Source organism: Mus pahari, chromosome 8 (genome assembly GCF_900095145.1).
Source record: "Mus pahari chromosome 8, PAHARI_EIJ_v1.1, whole genome shotgun sequence".
NCBI lineage: Eukaryota > Metazoa > Chordata > Mammalia > Rodentia > Muridae > Mus > Mus pahari.
Genome location: NC_034597.1, coordinates 17,356,694 through 17,375,101, shown reverse-complemented (window position 1 = coordinate 17,375,101; position 18,408 = coordinate 17,356,694). Strand labels below are relative to the sequence as shown.

Below are 18,408 nucleotides of genomic sequence, written 5' to 3'. Positions count from 1 at the left end.
AAAAAAAAAAAAATTGTCAGTCGGCCTTGCCCACAGGCTTCTGTGAGAGGCTCACTTCCTCTGCAGAAGTTCCTCCTCAACAGGTAACTCTAGTTTGTACTAAGTTGACAGTTTAACCACCCTAGCCGCTTTGTGCCATCCACCCTGTAGCTCATAGACATCTTCAGGTGCAGGATCATGGCAACCCTGCAAAGGAGATGGGGCAAGGCAGGCAGATGTCTCAGTCAGCAAGAGGAAGCCCTTGCAAGAGCTTCCCATGGACTGTGCCTCTGACTTCCAATTGTATGCTGGTGAAGTTTACCTCAGTGGGTTTGAGGCCTCAACATCCTGGGATTTGGGAAGGATTTGTTTATTGTAATTAGCGGTTTAAAAAGATAATGGGGTAGCAAGACAGGATCCGGGGTCACATCTAGCCCCAGAGCTGCCTACCAGCCTTGACCGTCAGCCAGTCTAGCTTGAATGGATACATGAGGGGGATAGGTAGGGTGTGGTGATTGACAGAGACTCGCTCTTCCTTACGGCAGGGAGCTTGACTTCCATCCACGGATCCATTCCCCAGTGAGCCATGAGTCTCAAAAATCCCCTGCTGGAGAAAGACTCAGAACAAGAGCGGGGCTAGAACACACCCCCTCCCAGCAAAAGCGAACAAAACACAAGTTTCTTGGAATGTAGCTCTCTCTGAAAGGCCTCCGGGGCCCTTGGCAGGTTTCAGTCAGAGCTCCATGCACAGCTACTCAGACAATCCTTTAGAATAGGATTCTGCTTCTCTTTAAGAAGACCCAAAACCCGCTGATGGTTTTGAACACGTCACAAATATTTATACGAGTACTAGATGTGGTAAGGTTTATTATTCTATTACACTGAATGTGGTCAGATACCATTAACCCCAAGTGGCTGGGGCTGCTGGTTAGAGCAGAGGGCAGCTTTGATGGATGCTGGGGGCACTTTCTCACCGTGTGAGTCCCAGGCACATCAGGATGGCGGGCCACAGAGAGGACAGAGCCCAAACCTCTTGAGTTAAGTCAGCCAGCCCAGCACCTCTCCTGGTGTTTGGGCCACCCCCATCCCAGGATGCTGCCTCATCCATGGCCACCAGCCAGGGTACAAACAAGGCTGTCAAGCAGGAGTCCAGCCAGCAGAACCCCCACGCCCTGGGAAACCCATTTCCAACTGTCAGGGAAGAAAGAGAAAGGGAGTGCCCACAACCTAGGTCAAGGTCCTGTGAGATAACACAGCATCCCTTTGGCCTTTCCTCCATACTTGATTGATGAGCTTATGTTCTACCAGAGAGTGGGGAGTGTGTGTGTGTGTGTGTGTGTGTGTGTGTGTGTCAGAGACAGAAAGACAGACACAGAGAGAGACAGAGACAGAGAGACAGAGAGACAGACAGAGACAGAGAGATAGAAACAGAGACAAAGAGATAGAGACAGTTCAGTTTTTTACTTACCCAAGGGTTGGTTGTCCATAGTTCACCCCAGTTTTGTCCTCTGAGGCCTCAAGCCAATTCTGAAAGATATTCTTACTCCTCCATGCTATCCATCTGGGAAACAGAGCCTCAGACTAGCCCTACCCAGTTTGATAGTGCAGGCTGTGGAGGTCGGAAAGCTAACAGCTGAGGGTGTAGGCTGAGAAGGGTCGTCAGGGTGTTTCCTAGGCAGAGCAATGCTGGGATTCTCTGCCGTGGAGGCGCTGGCCTTGGAGGACCATTGTTAGGGTTGTGTTCCAAGCCTTCTGTCAGATGAGGCCTCAGGAGGCCTGGATGAGCTCAGAGCACAGCTCCATCCAGATGTGAGGGATTAGTGCTGAGTGAGGGGAGTGAGAGCCCAGCCGCTTCCCTGGAGAGCTCTGGAACCAAGTCAGACCTCATCACAGACTCTGGAGAACAGTGGAAGAGAAGCAGAGGCGCGTTGCTTAAGATGCCCACAGCTGGCAGCTTCTGCTGGGTAAGGGGACCCAGCAAGGACAGGTGATACTCGGAGCCCAGTGCTTCCCAACCTTCCTAATGAGGTGATCCTTTTTTTTTTCCCCTTAGATTTTTTATTACACAAATCCCAATAGATAATATACACATTACTACAGATTACTATGGATAAAAACCACCATTCAAAATGATAAAATTAATTGCATATTTTGAACTACTCTTGATGAAGACAAATAAAGTTTAGCATTGATAAGGCAGCAGAGAGTTGTTTTAGGGACTCTCGGCTATTCAATAATGTTGGCATGGTCATTAAAGATAGCATTCTGTGTTTCCCCCTCAGCACGACTATTCAGGCTGGCATGATCTGTGGCTACAGCAGTGGCTGGAGCACTGTCCGGTCTTTGCGCCACTACTCATGGCCGCTTACTCATCTGGTAGTTGATAAGTCATCCTCCCTGAATGAGCTGAGCCACTTCGTTTGTTACATGGCATGCAAACAGAAGTCAGCTTCGAGGTTGTACTTTGTAGGCAAATGTCATGAATGTCAGAGAATAGCAACAGAGGGCGAAAGTCATCCGCCCACTGATAATCTCTGGAGATTTCTTCATGTCATTGATAGCAGCAATGGGGCACCGGAAGTGCGTACTCATGAGATAGTCCCGGACGTCCTTGCTCCGGACATAGTCTGCCGCTTTGCGCACCAGCGCTCCAGCCACGGCCGTGCCGTTGGCGGTGAAGCCGCTACCTAGACCGATGTGATCCTTTAATACAGTCCCTCATGTCGTGGTGACCCCCAACCATGAAATTATCTCATTGCTACTTCCTAACTGTAAGATTGCTACTGTTACAAGTTGATGTAAGTAGCTGGTAGGCATGGTATCTGATATGACATCCCCCCCCCCCCCCAAGAATCCACAGACTGAGAACCACTGCCCTAGAGTAACCTGGCTGAAGGCTTCCAGGCAGGGCAAACAGGGAGGGTGTGTTGGCAGATTCCCACTAGGACAGCCGACCCTGGAGTAAGAAGAGCTCTTCCTGCTCCCTGTACCTCTCTCCAGCTGGAGCTGAAACAAATGTGGCGTCCCCTCCCTGAGGCTAGTCTGGACCTCTTCTGTCTCTCGCGGGCTTCTCAGATCATGAAGCACAGCCTTCCAGCAGGTCTCTTCCTCGTCCTCAGCGTTTTGAATCTTCTCATTCAGCCCATCACAGCTTCTCTTTTAGCTAACAGTTCCACCAGGCAGTAATTAACAGCGTGTACTTCTGCTCTTATGAAGGAGCCCCGGTTCAGTTCCTGGCCCCTGTACTGGGGGCCTCACAACTGTCTGTAACTCCAGCTGCAGAGGATCTGATGCCCTCTTCTGGCCTCTGTAGGCACTGCACTCACATGCACATATGCAGACACATACGCGTAATTTAAAATAACTGTCTGGGTTGGAGAGCTGGCTCAGCAGTTAAGAGCACTTGTTGCTCTTGAAGAAGTCCTGGATTCAATTCCCAGTTCCCATAAGGAAGCTCACGGCCATCTTGTCTGTAACTCCAGTTCCAGCAGATTTGATGCTCTGTTCTGACCTTCTCAGACACTGCATGCACATATGTGCAGGCAAGAACACTCACATAAAAACACACATTAAAAAAAAAGCCTATATACACAAAAGCAGAGGGGATGGCTGAACGCATTCCCAGGGGGAATCTTTGCTCTGCCCATCGATGCTCCTTGCTGTCCCTTCGCCAGGTCCAGTGATTTTGAAGTACATCTAAGACTAACATTTCAGCAGTGAGAACTCCAATATGGAGCTCCCAAAGACCCATTTCTACAAATGTAGCCAGCACACCACTCGGCCCGGCTGCTTTCCTGTTGCTGTGATGAAATAAATGCTCCAATAAAACAACTCTAGGAGGACGGTTTATTCTGGCTCTCTGCTCCAGGGCTCACAGCCTGCCGTGGTGGGGACGGCATGGGGGGAGGAGCATGAGCTAGCCCATCAGAGCACGTGATGGGCAGTCCAGAAGCAGGGGGTGGGGGGAGAGGAAATGCAGCCGGGCTGGTATTCAAACTCATAAGCGTTTAGGGGACCTTTCATGTTTAAATCACAACACCACTCTGACATTCTCTCCCCTCCTTCAAATCAGTAGTAGCAGCATTATTGTGTTTTAAACAGGGTTTCTAAAGTTCAGTGAAGGGGAGCCGTGTTGCTCTTCACAGAGGGCTCTCTTAGTCAGCTTGTCATCACTGTAAGAAAATACCCGAGGCAAACTACGGAAAAGAGAGAGGAGGTTTATTTTGGTTCCTGAATGAAAAGGTTCAGTCCATGGTCAACTGGCCCCATTGCTTTTGGTGGCGGCTGCTGTTGAGACCGTGAATGCATCACAGTAGGTGCAAAACCACTCACCTTATCAGCCAGGAAACGGAAAAAGGAGTAAGAGAGTGGGGTTCTACAATGCTCTCAGCGGGCACACCCCAATAACTTAACAACCTTCCTCCACACCCTATCTCCCACCTTATGGATACAGATTCCCCTCCCCCACACCCCACACCCTGCTCTAGGGACCAGGCCTCTAACAGGGGCCTTGAGAGGACATTGAAGATGTGAACTCTAGCTAGCAGTGAGCCTTGCCTCTGACTTAGTCCCCACGCTTCCTCTCTCTTGGATTCTTCTGATTCCCCTGATCCTGGATTCCAGGGCTTCCTGTCCCTGCAGGAGGTGTATTCTTTCACTCTGTTCCCTTCCCGTCCCTAGAAGCATGGCTGTGTTTTCCCAAGCCCAAGAAAACAGCCAGGACAACAGTACACAATTCTCTGGCCATGGCAAGCTGATCTCCCTCCATTCCTTCCTAACCTCCCTCCCTCCCTTTCTTCCGAGCTCCCTGAAGAAATTTCCCAGGACCCGAGTTTCCAGCTTCTGACCTTCCCTTCCCATCACGCTGCACCACTATGCACATCCCATCGGGAATGACTAGCGCTGGGCAGGAACACTCCTGGCTCTCTTTTTCACGGTGCTAACCCTTCCTGCCACTTCAGGCTTGCCGCCCTCCCTACAGTCTGAAAAACCCTCTCTTCTTTCTCCTGCTTCCCAGGGACAGGCCTTTCCTAAGGGCTCAGCCACATCGAATGCCTCAGATCGACCCACCACAGCCCAAGTTCATAAGCAGGACCCTGACACTTCTGTGTCAGAGGTGGTGGTGCCGGGCTAACCTCAGTGGATGAGGAGAATCATGAGAAGGTGTATTAGTCAGGATTCTCCAGAAGGTTACCAGGTCTGTCCCTCTAGGGGACACATGACTAAGAATTAACCTATTGACATTTAGAAAGTGGATTTATTAGAATGCTTATAGGCTGTAGTCCAGCTAATCCAACACTGGATGTCTGCCAACAAAAGGTCCAAAACTCAGTAGGTGTTTAGTCTGGAGATGAATACTTCAGCTGGTCTTCAGTTACTCTGGAATCCCAAAGACATAGGATCTAAGGCCGGTGATGGAATGGACCAGCCAGTGAGAGCAAGAAAGCAAAGAGAACGAACTGCCTTCTTTTGTCCTTATTTTGTTTTTTTTTTTTTTTTTTTTTTTTTTGAGACAGGGTTTTGCTGTGTCGTTCTGACTGACCTGGAACTCTCTCTGTAAACCAGGCTGGCTTCGAACTCAGAAGTCCAACTACCTCTGCCTGCCAAGTGCTGGGATTAAAGGCGTGCGCCTCCACTGCTTGGCCTTCCATGTCCTTCATACAGTCTGCCAACAGAAGGTAGAGCTCGTATTAAAGACGGATCGGATCTCCCCACCTTGAAATCTGGATTAATAAATAATTAATCCAAATAATTAAGATAACCTTCACAGGTGTGCCCAGTGTCTTGGGTTTTAGGTAATTCCAAATACAGTCAAGTGGATCACCAAGGACAGGCAGCATAGCAGATTAAACCTCCGATCCTCTCACCAGCAGCGTGGCTTTGGACACAGTGAGCAGCAGCTCAGACTGGTTGGTTCCCAGAGATGAGGCTGCTCAGGGTCCTCCCTGGATTCTGCCTGCTACTGTCATTTCTAGCGTAGATTACCACGGCTGCCACTGCTTCCCTCCAAAGCCGCATTCCTCCACATTCTCCAGGTCCCTGGATCAAGCGATTTCAGCCCGATTTCAGTCCGAGACCCCTTCCTGGTTGAGCCCTCCCCCCCTCCCCCTCCCCTCCCCCACCCTGTTTCTCTGCAGGCATTCCAACTCCCTGAGTTTGTTCAAGGAAGACATGCTTCTCTCCATGTCTTTGCAAGCAGCCAAAACCTTTCCTGGCCTGACACTCCAGAGCCTAGACACTGCCTCCGTGAGATAGACTTCCTAGGTCTGGAGACAGGAGAGTGGTTGGGGTGGTGGCTCATGTCTTCATCCTTGCATGGCGGTGTGTCTCATTTCAGTCTCCTAAGCCTGGTGTTTTGCAGAACCTTCCAGTCCCACAAGGGAAGCACCGGCTCCACAGTGACAAGACTTGTTTTCCCTACAGCTGCCGAGCCCCCCAGTTCCCCTGGAGAAGATCTAGCTTGGAGCCCAGGCTGTGACAGACACATGGCTGTCCAAAGGCGGGTAGACATTATGGAAGAGGTAAGGAGGTCGTGGGAGGAAGGGATCATGAAACTTCGTGGTCATCTGCCAGGCTGGAAGCTTTGTGGAGTACAAATGTCAGAAAACCCAGGCCAGTCCTGTTCCCCTGCTGCCAGGTTAGTGACTCCGTGCTCTCAGTGGGATGTTCAGTTGGGCAATGTCTTCTGTAACCTATCGCCTAGGAGGCGCTGCTTGTGCACAGCCTGAGACGACTCTTCCTTAGTTGTGTGTACTTCCCTAGTTGTGTGCGCTGGCTGGTTTTGTGCATCAACTTGACATGAGCTGGCGTCATCAGAGAGGAAGGAGCCTCCATGAGACCCAACTATAAGGCATTTCCCCCTCAATTAGTGATCAATGGGGAAGGGCATAGCCCATTGTGGGTGGTGCCATCTCTGGGCTGATGGTCATGGGTTCTACAGGCTAAGCAAGCCATGAGGAGCAAGCCAGGAAGCAGTACCCCTCCACGGCCTCTGTATCAGCTCCGGCCTCCAGGTTCCTGCCCTGACTTCCTTGTGGTGATGAACAGCAATGTGGAATTGTAAACAGAATAATCCTTTTCCTCCCCAACTTGCTTGTTTTGGTCTTGGTGTTTTGCTGCAGCAATAGAAACCCTGACTAAGGCATTTAGGAAGAGGGAGGATTAAATCATCAATGTTTGTGATGAATCATAACTTAGGGTCCATAACTTTGTTCTGGGCAAAGTTTTATCTCCATTGCTGAAAACACTTTGTTTTGTTTTGTTTTGTTTCTGTTTTTGTTTTGCTTTTTGAGACAGGGATGCTCTGGAACTCACTCTGTAGACCAGGCTGGCCTTTCTTTCTTTGTTCTCCCTAGACAGGGTTTCTCTGTGAACTTTTCTCTGTAGACCAGGCTGGCCTCAAACTCAGAGATCCTCTTCTGTCAGCCTCCCAGTGCTGGGATTAAGGTGTGCGCCACCACTGCCAAGCCCCTAGGATGTTCAAAGTGAGAGAACTGACTCCTGAAGAGTGTTCTCTGACCTCTCCATGCACTCCCAATGGTGTAAGTGTGCCCCCTACCCTTCACACACACACACACACACACACACACACACACACACACACACAAATGGATAGCTCCTAAGGTTGACTTTTGGCCTTTCTGCCCGCAACCCCCAAGACAATAATAATAATTTTGTCTCAAGATTTTGAGCTTAAAGACATCAACCACTAAAGTAATATATAGTTTTAATATTTGAATGCTATTACAATGTAGTTGGTATCCTTATTTTTCTATTTTAATCATGCACACACAGTCCTGACCTGAGGCCTTATTAGGTTGCCCGCAGGATCTGTAGCAACAAGCAGCCCTTTAAGCAAGCCCTAGGAACAAACTTTAAAATCCCAAATCTGTCATTTATGAAAGTTGCCACAAGGGGGCGGTGCAACAAAAAAAGAATGTGTACTCTTACAGCCTACTCCCAAACAAAAAGGTGCTTAGGAGTCCGGTGCCAAGCCTGATACCTTTGAGTGCCAGACAGGGCGGGGTCCTTAAAAGGGCAAAGGGAACAAGCAGCCTGTGATGTTCTCACCTGGGAAAAAGGAGCAGAGACTGGGTGGGAGCCAGGACTGGACAGCACCCGGGTCCCTCTCCACTGTACACAGGGACTTGGGGACATCACTAAGCTAAGCTAAAGCTGGCCCAACTTCTGTTCTTGACTTTGCCCCATCCTCCCACTCCAGACGGTGGAGAAGACGGTGGAGCACCTGGAGGCGGAAGTGACAGGTCTGCTGGGCCTGCTGGAGGAACTGGCTTCAAACCTTCCTACAGGGCCCTTCAGTCCCAAACCTGACTTGCTTGGAGACGGTGAGTGGCTCAGATAGCAGAGGGACGTCTGCTAGACCTGTCACCTAGGGTCCCTGGCAACAGAATACACAGGGTATGTTATGCAGTCCTGGGCTGAGCACCTCAGTCTTCAAGTATCCTGGCTTCTGGGCTCCTCCGTCTATCCTCCATCTATCCTCCGTCTATTCTCCGACTATTCTCCATCTATTCTCCCCACCCTGGCAGCCCAGCTCCTTAAGCCCTGTGTTTGGGCTCTGCTGTCCCAAGGAAGCAGAAAGCTGGAAAGAGGCAGTCGTTGGGCACAGCAGGGGCAAGGGACTCGTTCAGCATCCTCTTCTGCTCTCTTAGGGTACCCCCTGCCCCTTTCCTTGCAGATGGTTTCTGACTTCCAGGGATGGTGGAGCCTGTCAGCTGATGTCATCCCTCTGAGAACCAAGCCAGATCTCCTTGCCTCCCTGCCCCACCTTTGTGTGAAATAAAAGCTTCTATTTGGACCCATTTGCTAGCCGTGACCTGTTGCCGCAGCTCCGGCTCCTTCTTGCACCCTGAACCCCACACTGCTGTTCTAGCACTCGGACCTGGGTAACCTGTGCAACTGCACTTCCAACTTTCTAATTCATAGAGATAGACCCTGGAAACTGACTCGCAGGATGTGAGACACCACAGGCCTAGAGTGGTAACCGAGCACACAAGGCCCATTATGCAGCCCTGCTGCCCAGGTCACAAAGCCGAAGCCACTGCCACTCAGGAGACTGTCAAAAACACAAGATCCAACTCACCTCCATCAGAATCTCTGCTTTCATGTGATGCCCTGCCCTGCCCTGCCCTGCCCTGCCCTGCCCTCCTGGTGGTAAGGAGTTGTATGTACACACACATATATGTGTGTGTGTATACTAATATATAACATATATCACATGTGATATATATCAAATATGCTGAAGTATATATGTGTGTATATATGTATATATATTATATATTTCTGTAAACAAAGTTCTTATTACATAAAATTCACTCAGGGGAATGGCACATCATGTAGACTAAACTGAGATAAAGGTATACACCTAGCGAAACTTACCATTTTAACCTGCACAAATCCTGTGGCTTCTAGTGTGTCTGAAGAGCCATCAGCATTTATTCCAGGATTTTCAACACCCCAGAAAGAAATCTGAGCCTATACAAGAGTCACTTCCCTTCTACCTCTCCCCATGCCAACACTCTAGCAACAATGTGTGTTCCTGGACTTGCCTATGGTGGGCAGCTTCTGTGAATGGAACCATGAGTCCTTTTGTATCAGGCTTTCACCAGACAAGTCCTCAGAGCTCATCCATGCGACAGGGAGTCACTCCTTCATAGATGCAAAATGACGTTCTATTGTATCAATGGACCATGCCCATCTGTATTATATGGCTGCTGGTGCAAACCATAACATCAGTATTTAGCTCACAGTCGCTTAATTACTCCTGAGTGTCATCCGTCCTCCCACTGTGGGGGAGACGTGAGGACTGGTACCCCTGCAGCTCAGTTGAGGCCTCTCTGGGGTTCTGGACAGGATTCAGGAGGCTAGTGAGGCCCTTGTCTCTCTAGCATGTCATTGTCCGAAGCTTTCTAACACAGGAGAAATGATGGAAGGCCTTAGGCAGCAAGCCAAACTCTGTGTTCCTGGACATGGTGACAGTGAATCCTAGAAATTGTCCTGCCAGTTTCCCTCTCCAGACACCAAGGAGCCGGGAGCCTGCAGGGCCAGAGTCAAGAGTGCCCTCCTGATGGGAAGTCCCTAGGAAGTACCCTTCTGGAGCGGCATTGTTCCTGTCCCCTCACTAGGCTCCCTGAGAGGTCACCCCAGAGACCACACGGACACCCCTCTGTGACCTCACTCAGGAACTCTGCCAACCCTGCATCCAGCTCCGGTCCTGTGCCCCAGCGCTCCCTGGGCCCTGTGTGAATCTGGAGAGCATCTTTTGTATATCCTCAAAACACAAACCCTGCCAGGTAGCTTGTGCGTGGGACTCCCACGGCAGTGACGATGTTTCTAGGTCAGCATACTCATTTTCCACTGGCTAACAGGGCCGGGATCTCTGAGTCATAAAGCGGAAGAAAACACGCTGGCACCAGAAAGACATTTCCAGAATGTTCCAGAACTGGCTGACTTTTATTTGGAAACAGCTTTTGGCTACAGACATTCAGGTTTAAGGCACATTCCAAACTACAAGGAGCCTTGTCATTGGCAGGAGGCTGGCTTTAATTCTTGCATGGTTTTGCATGGAAAATGGAACAAATGATTTTCTGGCCTTTTTCTAAAAAGAAGTGAGTTTGGCAAAAACAAAACTCATGACACATTTTCACCAGACACCACAGTCCTGTCACAAGACCTCCCTTTTATCCTAGGCAAGGATGGGGAGACCCTCTCACACCACACTCTCCCCAGAAACATGTATACAGTAAATACACTTGTATGCATCTGTCTGGCAACCATGGTTTAAAAAACATTTTCAAATAAAAATACAAAATCGCATGTCTACCACGAAGCTAAGAGTCTTAGCCACAAGCAACGAGGAATGAGTGCAGGAACAGGAGAGATAAACATCTGCACAGCAAGAGGCTGTGAAGGCCAGGGAGATGGCCCCCTGAGAACCCCGGCCCACCTAGGCCCTTTCAGCACAATACGTGGATGAGGGGAGACCAGGAGGGAAAGGCCATGGCCTTGGGGGAGGGGTGTATTTGGGGGTTATTAGGGAAACTGAAGTGTGCTCTTTGGGACTTTTCCTGGACAATGCCAGCAGGGGGCACAGGTGAGCCACTGCCACCGCTCAGTCGTTGCCACCACAGATCTTCAGTAGAATCTTCCGATAGTCCCCAGAAGTATCTCCCTGGTCGCAGAAACAAGAGCAAGGGTTAAGGGAAGCAAGGCTCCGAGTGTCCTTGTGAGGAGGCAGGTCTGTCAGAGTCAAGAGTTCCCACTCAGAGCACGCAATGCAGATCTCCCCTGTATACGTGCTGCCCAGCAGCCCCCAGATTCTACATAAAACGAAAGCCAAAAGCCAGGCAACATGGCATGTTTGTAACCCAGCACTGGAAGGTGAAGCCTGGGGCTGCTAGGCCATTCTAGCCTAACCAGTAAGCCTCAGGTCCCAGTGAGAAACACTCTTAAAAATCAACATGGATAGCTTCTGAGGAATGATACTCAGTGTTGACACTGGCCTCCACAGGCATACGTGTGCATATGGGCATACATACATCAAACATGCATACATACATACATACACCATACATACACACATCATACATGCATTTGTACATCATACATACATCATGCATTCATACATCATATATACATAAATACATACATCATACATAATACATCATACATACATCATACATGCATGCATATATTATACATACATCATGCATGCATACATATATACATCATGCATTCATACATATATACATCATGCATATATATATCATGCATACACACATGCATCATATATGCATGCATCATATATACATTATACATACATCATACATATACCCATCATACATCAATACATCATATATACATTAGACATACATCATGCATACATAATATCATATATACATTATACATACATACATACATCATACACACATACATACAGTCTAAGGACCACACCCAGGGCTGATCATCACTGTTCTTTGCCTGGGTTCTACTGTAAAGCAATGCTGTGTTCTCCCTTGAAAGCATCATCTTTGTGACCAGTACTACAACAACCTCTGCTTCTCCACAGACCAATCTCTACTTGACACCACTATGCTCTCTCTGGGACGATTGCTCAGGCTTAGCTAATTTCAGATGATTTTCTGTCACCCTATAAGCTTTTTGAAGCTTTCTGATGACAAGGTCTGTGGTTTCTTTAGCTGTCACAGAATACTATCGACACAGGCCAAACTCTTGACAGTAAAGACAGATTCTCTGCTACACACAGCCTCAATTTCACAGCACAGGAAGGGGAAATTTCTTCAAAGATGAGCCCAACAAGTCTGAAATCCGTCCCCGCAGTGTTTACTGGTGACTTAGAGTCAACTCTGCCAGCCCAGCTCTGTGTAGACTGCCACCACACCTGTGGAAGAACTGTTATCCTCAGAGATGCTGCACCAGTGCTAGGGAGGTTTGCAGACACCGCTCGAGGTCATGAGGTTACCAAGCGGAAAAACCAGGATCAGACCCCCGGCTGAGCTACCGATGTGGTCTCCACCATAAAGTGAATGTGGAGAAAGCCAGAACCCAGGAAGCAAAAGCTGAGTGCCACAGTCCCTGGGGACATGAGCTCTCCTTGATGGATCACATCTCCAGATTGATGGGGACTCTGAAGGTTAGGGACTTGATAGGGTAAGGCTGAGATTTCTTTATATCATTGGCAGACATTTCTGCTAAGTTACTAAGCAGGATCCTGGAGGGTAGGAACATAGGGTCACAGGGTCATGCCCTGTCTTGTCCAGGATCTTGTGATTATTTTGGAGGCGAGTAGATGAAGAAGCTGTTCTAGAGAGGGAAAGGAGACAGGAAGGGCCTGGAGGTGTGGAGAGGAAGAGAAGGCCTTATTGGCCCCCATCCCTTACCGTGATATCGTGGTACAGTGACTTGCCGTACATCCGCTTATACTCTGCTCGGATATCCAGCAGGTCAAGCTCGCTGCGAGACACCATGATGCGAATCAGGGTCCGGTCCTTTGTTCCTGCTCCCTAAATAGTCACCAGCGTATGTGCACGGGGATTCCCACGGGCTCCACCCTCCTGTACCTTCTACACTCAGCTCACAGTGGACCCTTAGACTCAGGAGGCTTTAAGATGTCCTAAACCCACTCCACCCCCACCCCCTCCAGCCCCCACCGCCCTCCACCCCCCACCCCGGCATACAAGAACTACATACCCTCATAGCCTTGTTGAGCCTTTCAGCAAAGAAGGCCGGGGTGTTCTTGAGGCATTTCACTGCAAGAAAAACACAGTGTAAGTCCTGCAGGACACAGGAGGGCACACACTACCTCAGTGTCCTCCTAGGAAGCCTGGACATCAAATCTGTCACGCCTTTTATTCTGCTGTGATTCCACAAATGCAGCTCCACACACAGTAGGACCACCAGCCCAACCATCACTGAGCAAAAGACACTGGGGTTGAGCATAGATAGCCTGGGGGTGTGAAGAGGCACCCACTTCATGGGTTCCTAGGCATGAGGGGTCAAACAGAAAAACACTCATGGAGATAGGGAGCCCAGGGGGATGTGGTGGTATTCTCGGGCCATGCTGGGAAATGAGGATTCATTTATTTCCTGTTCTAGCCAGGAAAATCCCCCCCAAAACTAAAAGAAATGGGCAAACTAATGTCCCTCAACAAGTATAAAGGGAGGTGGCGGGGATGCAGAGCAAGAGCCCAGCTCCATGTCAGGAGTTTCCTAGAGTGGCCAAGACTTGCTGTAGAGGGCAGGTGGCTGGAAGAGGTACTCCCCATGCTGGAAGCTCAGCCAAGCACTCTCTAGAATGGGCCTGGTTTGCTGTTGCAAGTAAAAAGCCTTCCACGTGTTTCCGTCAGAGACAATTGCCTACAGGGATGTATTTTTAGAGGAAACTTGGCAGGATGTGAGTCACCTGCCTCTAGGAGAGCAGCTGGACAGGCTCCCACTAAATGCCCAGATCCCGCTCCTTTCTGCTGAGCCGCACTGCAGACATGTGCACAAGAGCCACGGAACCCGCCAGCCACACGGTCCAGATTAGCAAGCTCAGACCCCGTGCTTCTCTCACCCTCGACCCCAGGACACTGACCACCCAGCCTGCAACCCACACTGCCCAGCCAGACACCCACCCACAGCCAGCATGCCCTGCTCCAGGTCCCCAGACATCTCCCGGCAGATGCTCTTCTCGATGTCTCGGCCCGTCATCCTCTGATACTCGTTGAAAACTAGCAAGAAAATAGAAGGGGCACGTCAGAGCCTTCATCACGTTCTCTCAGGTTTCCATGTGGTAGTCCCGACCCTCAGCAACCTGAATTATATATTAAAAACAATGCCATAATGGTGTGCCCTGAGCCAACAAGCTAACCAGTGGTATCTACAAACAGGTCAGGACACATGGTACAGACTGACAAATCCTGGCCTGCAATGGGCTGCCTTGCGGTCTTTTGTCTTGCTTTTCACACAGAAGCACAGCTTTTTCCAAGCCCCACTAAGTACTCAGCACGTTATATCAACAGGGCTCTACTGCATGGCAGTGGTGAGTCTCTAGGTCACGCTGGCTGGGCTGAACCATACTTTCACAATGTTAGGCATAATAAATGCATCTTTGGTTTGGTTTTATTTATTTTTTTTTTTTGGTTTTGGTTTTTTTGCATGTAATTTGAGTCATATCCTATAAACCCTCTGGCTTCCATGGATCTCAGCCTGTGTCATTACAGCATTACAGATCTGTGTCATTACAACATTTCAAATGGGTTTGTTGGGTAGCATCTCATCATAACACTGAGGAACACCTATCTAGGAAGAGACCACACAAGGCCACAGGAACCAGAGAGGCTCATCCTCAGAGAGAAAGAGGCCTCACGAGAAACTAATCCTGGCACGCTTATGAGTGTCTAAAACTCATGAGAAAACACATTCCTGTTGCTTAAGCCCAGCCCACAAGAGGAGACACACCCTGAAGAGTCCTGCGTTTTTTCCACCCTGCCCAGCACAGCCTGCAGTCAGATGATCCCTTTATCAGAGCGGTCAGTCTGCTGACCGATCTCAGCCCATACTCCAGTGTCCTCCTCAAATCTCGACATTCCCAGCCCCGGCCCCTCTGATTTCACGAAGCAGCCTCACCTTGCTCTTCCCCACTATGATCCACATGAGCTCTGCCCCATTCAGACACAACCCACGTGGTTCCGTTGTGCTGAAAGCCTTTAATTATAAACCCAGGAGCTGCTGAGTGACACAGAACAAGCTGTTGCTTCCTATAGGAAGGAACCATGCTGGCGAGCCCAGGAACCTGAGTCTAGTGCTAACATCAGCATCAATTTCTCCTCCTACTCCTGCCTCAAGTTTCAACCAACTATTTCCAGATTTGTGTCCTCTGCATACCAGAGCTGTGGTTTCTGCTTATCTGATATTTTCCCCGAATATTTCCTCATTTTTCTCCCATGTCAAAATGCTCGGAAAACCAACAGTGACACAAATGTTCTATACTCATTAAAACAAATGAAGATTAATCCATATCACAAGTAGTCAGCATGCATTGAATATGAGACTGGAGCACTCAGCCCTCATGGGGAGATCGGCACCACACCCCTCCTCCCCAGGCTCTGGGGTCACCGCCGGAGAGAAGGCAGAAGAGCCAACATGGTGGAGGGCTGCAGTAAATATTTACCAGGCATGACAGGGCCACTGCACAGTTGAACTCACAGTGGCTGTGCCTGGATGCACAAGACCTTCACAAGATCAAGTCAAAAAGTTGAGCACAGAGAGGACAGAGAGGGACTCATGAAGCCCCAACCCTAGCGGAGGAACCATTAGCAAGTGATGATGGGTGGATGGGTGGATGGATGGATGGGTGGATGGATGGATGGGTACTAGAGTCTGTTTCCTTTAAGAACATGGTCCCTGAGAAGCTACTCATAGTTCAGTAGGTGGCACTACACCAGCGTATATAATGGTAACAATAAGTGGATTCAGTGGTACGTGGGGGGGGGGAGGAGAGGAAAAGGAGAAAGAGAAGGGGAGAGGGGAGGGGGAGGAGGGGAGAGGGGGAGGGGAGATTAAAGGCGCATGCCTTTAACCTCAGCCTTTAAGAAGCAGAGGCAGGCAGATCACTGAGTTTGAGGCTAGCCTCTTCTACACAGAGCCTAGCTTCTTCTTCTTCTAGTTACAGCCCAGCCAAAGTTACCTAGTAGGGCCCTGTCTCAAAGAGAGCACACATATAGTCACAGAAAAAAGTGGGGAGGATGGGGAGGGGATGGGGGCATCAACCAGATCAAACACATTATATGCATAAACGAACTTCTCAAACAGGAAAACCGACAATGAACACATGTTCATGCGCATTCTGTCACAGCAGCCAGGAGGTTAAAAAGCATGCCCTGGGGACAGGGCTCAAGCCCAAAGTAGCCAGGTTCATAGCCATGTCAGCCTCAGGCCAGTCCTGAGACCGAGGGAATATTGGCTCCCTCCTGAGTGCCTGGTCCTGGGCCAGGAGCAGCACTGCCACGCCCTCCACCTCGTCCCTCGCCTCTCGCCTCGCTCCTACCCTGCAGCACCCACAGCCTTTCCAAGCTGACTATGCTCTGTTCTCATTTCTCCCGTCTGCCCACAGGGCTTTCAGACACAGGTGACCATGGCTTCCCTTTCTCCAGGCCCTCCCAGCTAACTGGCTGTTCCATACGTTCCTACGATAGTTCAGGCCCCCACCTTCAAACTGCTGCTTCCTTTCTGGTCCCCTCCCAAGAAGATCTCTCACAGTCCCAAGGCCTCAGACGCCTGACCCCCCCACAGCTACCGACCTTCCAAGCCCAAAACCTCTTTTGACATCTGAGCTTCAACACACTGCGCCTTCTCAGCAAGCGGGCTGGATTCTGGTCCCTTCTCCTCCATTCCCCATCCAGGCTTCCACCAACTCCCCCCAGCTCACTGCATAGCTTTCCACCTGATCAACTCAACGGTGGATCCTTCACTCTCCCTTCACCACAGCCGAGGCCCAGGTCCTCTGGGGAATCTGGGCAGCACGTTGCTCTGCAAGCTGGAGGAAGGAGACAGGCTTCTGAGGGCCTTCCTGTGGCTTCGGACTTCTCTCAGGATGAACACCGAACCCTACACTGTCAGCAGAGCTGTCCACCACCTCTGACCCCACCCCTTGATGCTGCAACTGTATCTGCTCCAGATACCTGCATCCCCTTGGCTATGCCTGGGCCATAGCCAGCAGGGCCTTTGCGCCTGCCCTTTCAGGGCTTTCGATCATACAGCCTCATACCACACAACTGCCCCGGCCCCTCCCCCAACTCCATTCCATCACCTTCTACCCATCCCACACATGCACCACCAGCTCCAGGCGGTACTGTGTAGCTGTCTCCTGACATGAAGCCGAACCCCAGGACGGAGACCACACCACTCCACCATCACCATCGGATGGACAGAAACCCACTTTAATGCTCAAATAAGCTACTGCTCCCAGCACGGCTGCCATGTTTTCTCTTTTCTTTTTGTTTTTACTTGTTGTTATTGGGGACATGCCATGTGTGTAGAGATCAGAGGCTGACTGTGTTTCTGCCTGCTGGACCATGGCTTCCCACTCTGACACCCCTTATTTCAGAGCATGGCAATCCATTTCCTTGCCTTGACCTTTAAGACACCACCAGGGGGCTCTTGAGGAAGTGAAGGTTCATCCATAGCACATCAGCCAAATATTCTGTAGGCTTTTTCTCAACACAATGGCCTGCTTTCAAGTAACTGACCCAGGACTGTCATACCTGCCACCAGGTGGGCCCGGCTCCGGGAGCACAGGATGGCATTGAACTTGGACTCGTCTGTTCCCAGGCGGTTCTCCCCAGCTGCATACAGCTCCTGGATGAGAAGGAAGATGTGTGTGTCCAGCAAGCATCCTCCAGGTCCCAGGCTCAAAGCACCTAGGCAGCATCTAAGCCCACAGGGGAGGAGCAGGGCCCTGGCAGTGGGGGCACAAGTTTGCTGAACCCTGCTCACTGCAGACCCAGACCCCGGCAATCCCCTCATCTATCCGTGCGTAGCACAGAGGATTCAGCCGGCATCCAGCACCACAGAGGAGGAAGAAGCAGCCTGGACTTGGGTCCCGGCTCTGAAGCAGCGTGCCGTGGGATGCTGGGCAGGGTCCTGGCTCCTGAGCCTCAATCTCCTCATACAAAAAAATAGAAGGATTAGATCTGACTTGATATCATGACCTTGAAGCCACAAGGACACATAATTGAGAGAAAAGGATGAATAGGGAAAGCTACGAGAGATCCTGGCCCACTCCCCCTCAGCTGACAGAGCCATATCGCAACTGCCAGACTGAAGCCAGCTGCCAGGTTTCTATGTGAGATTTCCTAATCATGGAAAGCAGCTTCCCTCTCTATAAGAAGCACATGTGCCAATGAT

General features: G+C 50.1%; 2 protein-coding genes and 1 pseudogene across 2 annotated transcripts in view; 1 reads left to right on the top strand and 2 right to left on the bottom strand.

The window, feature by feature from the left end:
- Plac9 (placenta associated 9) overlaps window positions 1–8,801 on the top strand; it is a 14,715-nt gene extending 5,914 nt beyond the window's left edge. Inside the window, exons 2-4 of the mRNA XM_021203952.1 lie at window positions 6,403–6,500; window positions 8,201–8,324; window positions 8,678–8,801. Of these exons, the coding sequence (XP_021059611.1) occupies window positions 6,403–6,500; window positions 8,201–8,324; window positions 8,678–8,688 (233 nt within the window). The 3' untranslated portion in view covers window positions 8,689–8,801. The remainder of the gene's footprint in view (window positions 1–6,402; window positions 6,501–8,200; window positions 8,325–8,677) is intronic.
- On the bottom strand, window positions 2,335–6,007 carry LOC110325670 (annotated as a pseudogene).
- A 1,617-nt stretch (window positions 8,802–10,418) lies between the features above and the next one.
- Window positions 10,419–18,408, bottom strand: part of Anxa11 (annexin A11) — a 43,531-nt gene continuing 35,541 nt past the window's right edge. The window contains exons 11-15 of the mRNA XM_021202942.2: window positions 17,766–17,859; window positions 14,136–14,231; window positions 13,210–13,268; window positions 12,900–13,022; window positions 10,419–11,170 (exon numbers count right to left, since the gene is read on the bottom strand). Coding sequence (XP_021058601.1) covers window positions 11,111–11,170; window positions 12,900–13,022; window positions 13,210–13,268; window positions 14,136–14,231; window positions 17,766–17,859 — 432 coding nt within the window. The 3' untranslated portion in view covers window positions 10,419–11,110. The remainder of the gene's footprint in view (window positions 11,171–12,899; window positions 13,023–13,209; window positions 13,269–14,135; window positions 14,232–17,765; window positions 17,860–18,408) is intronic.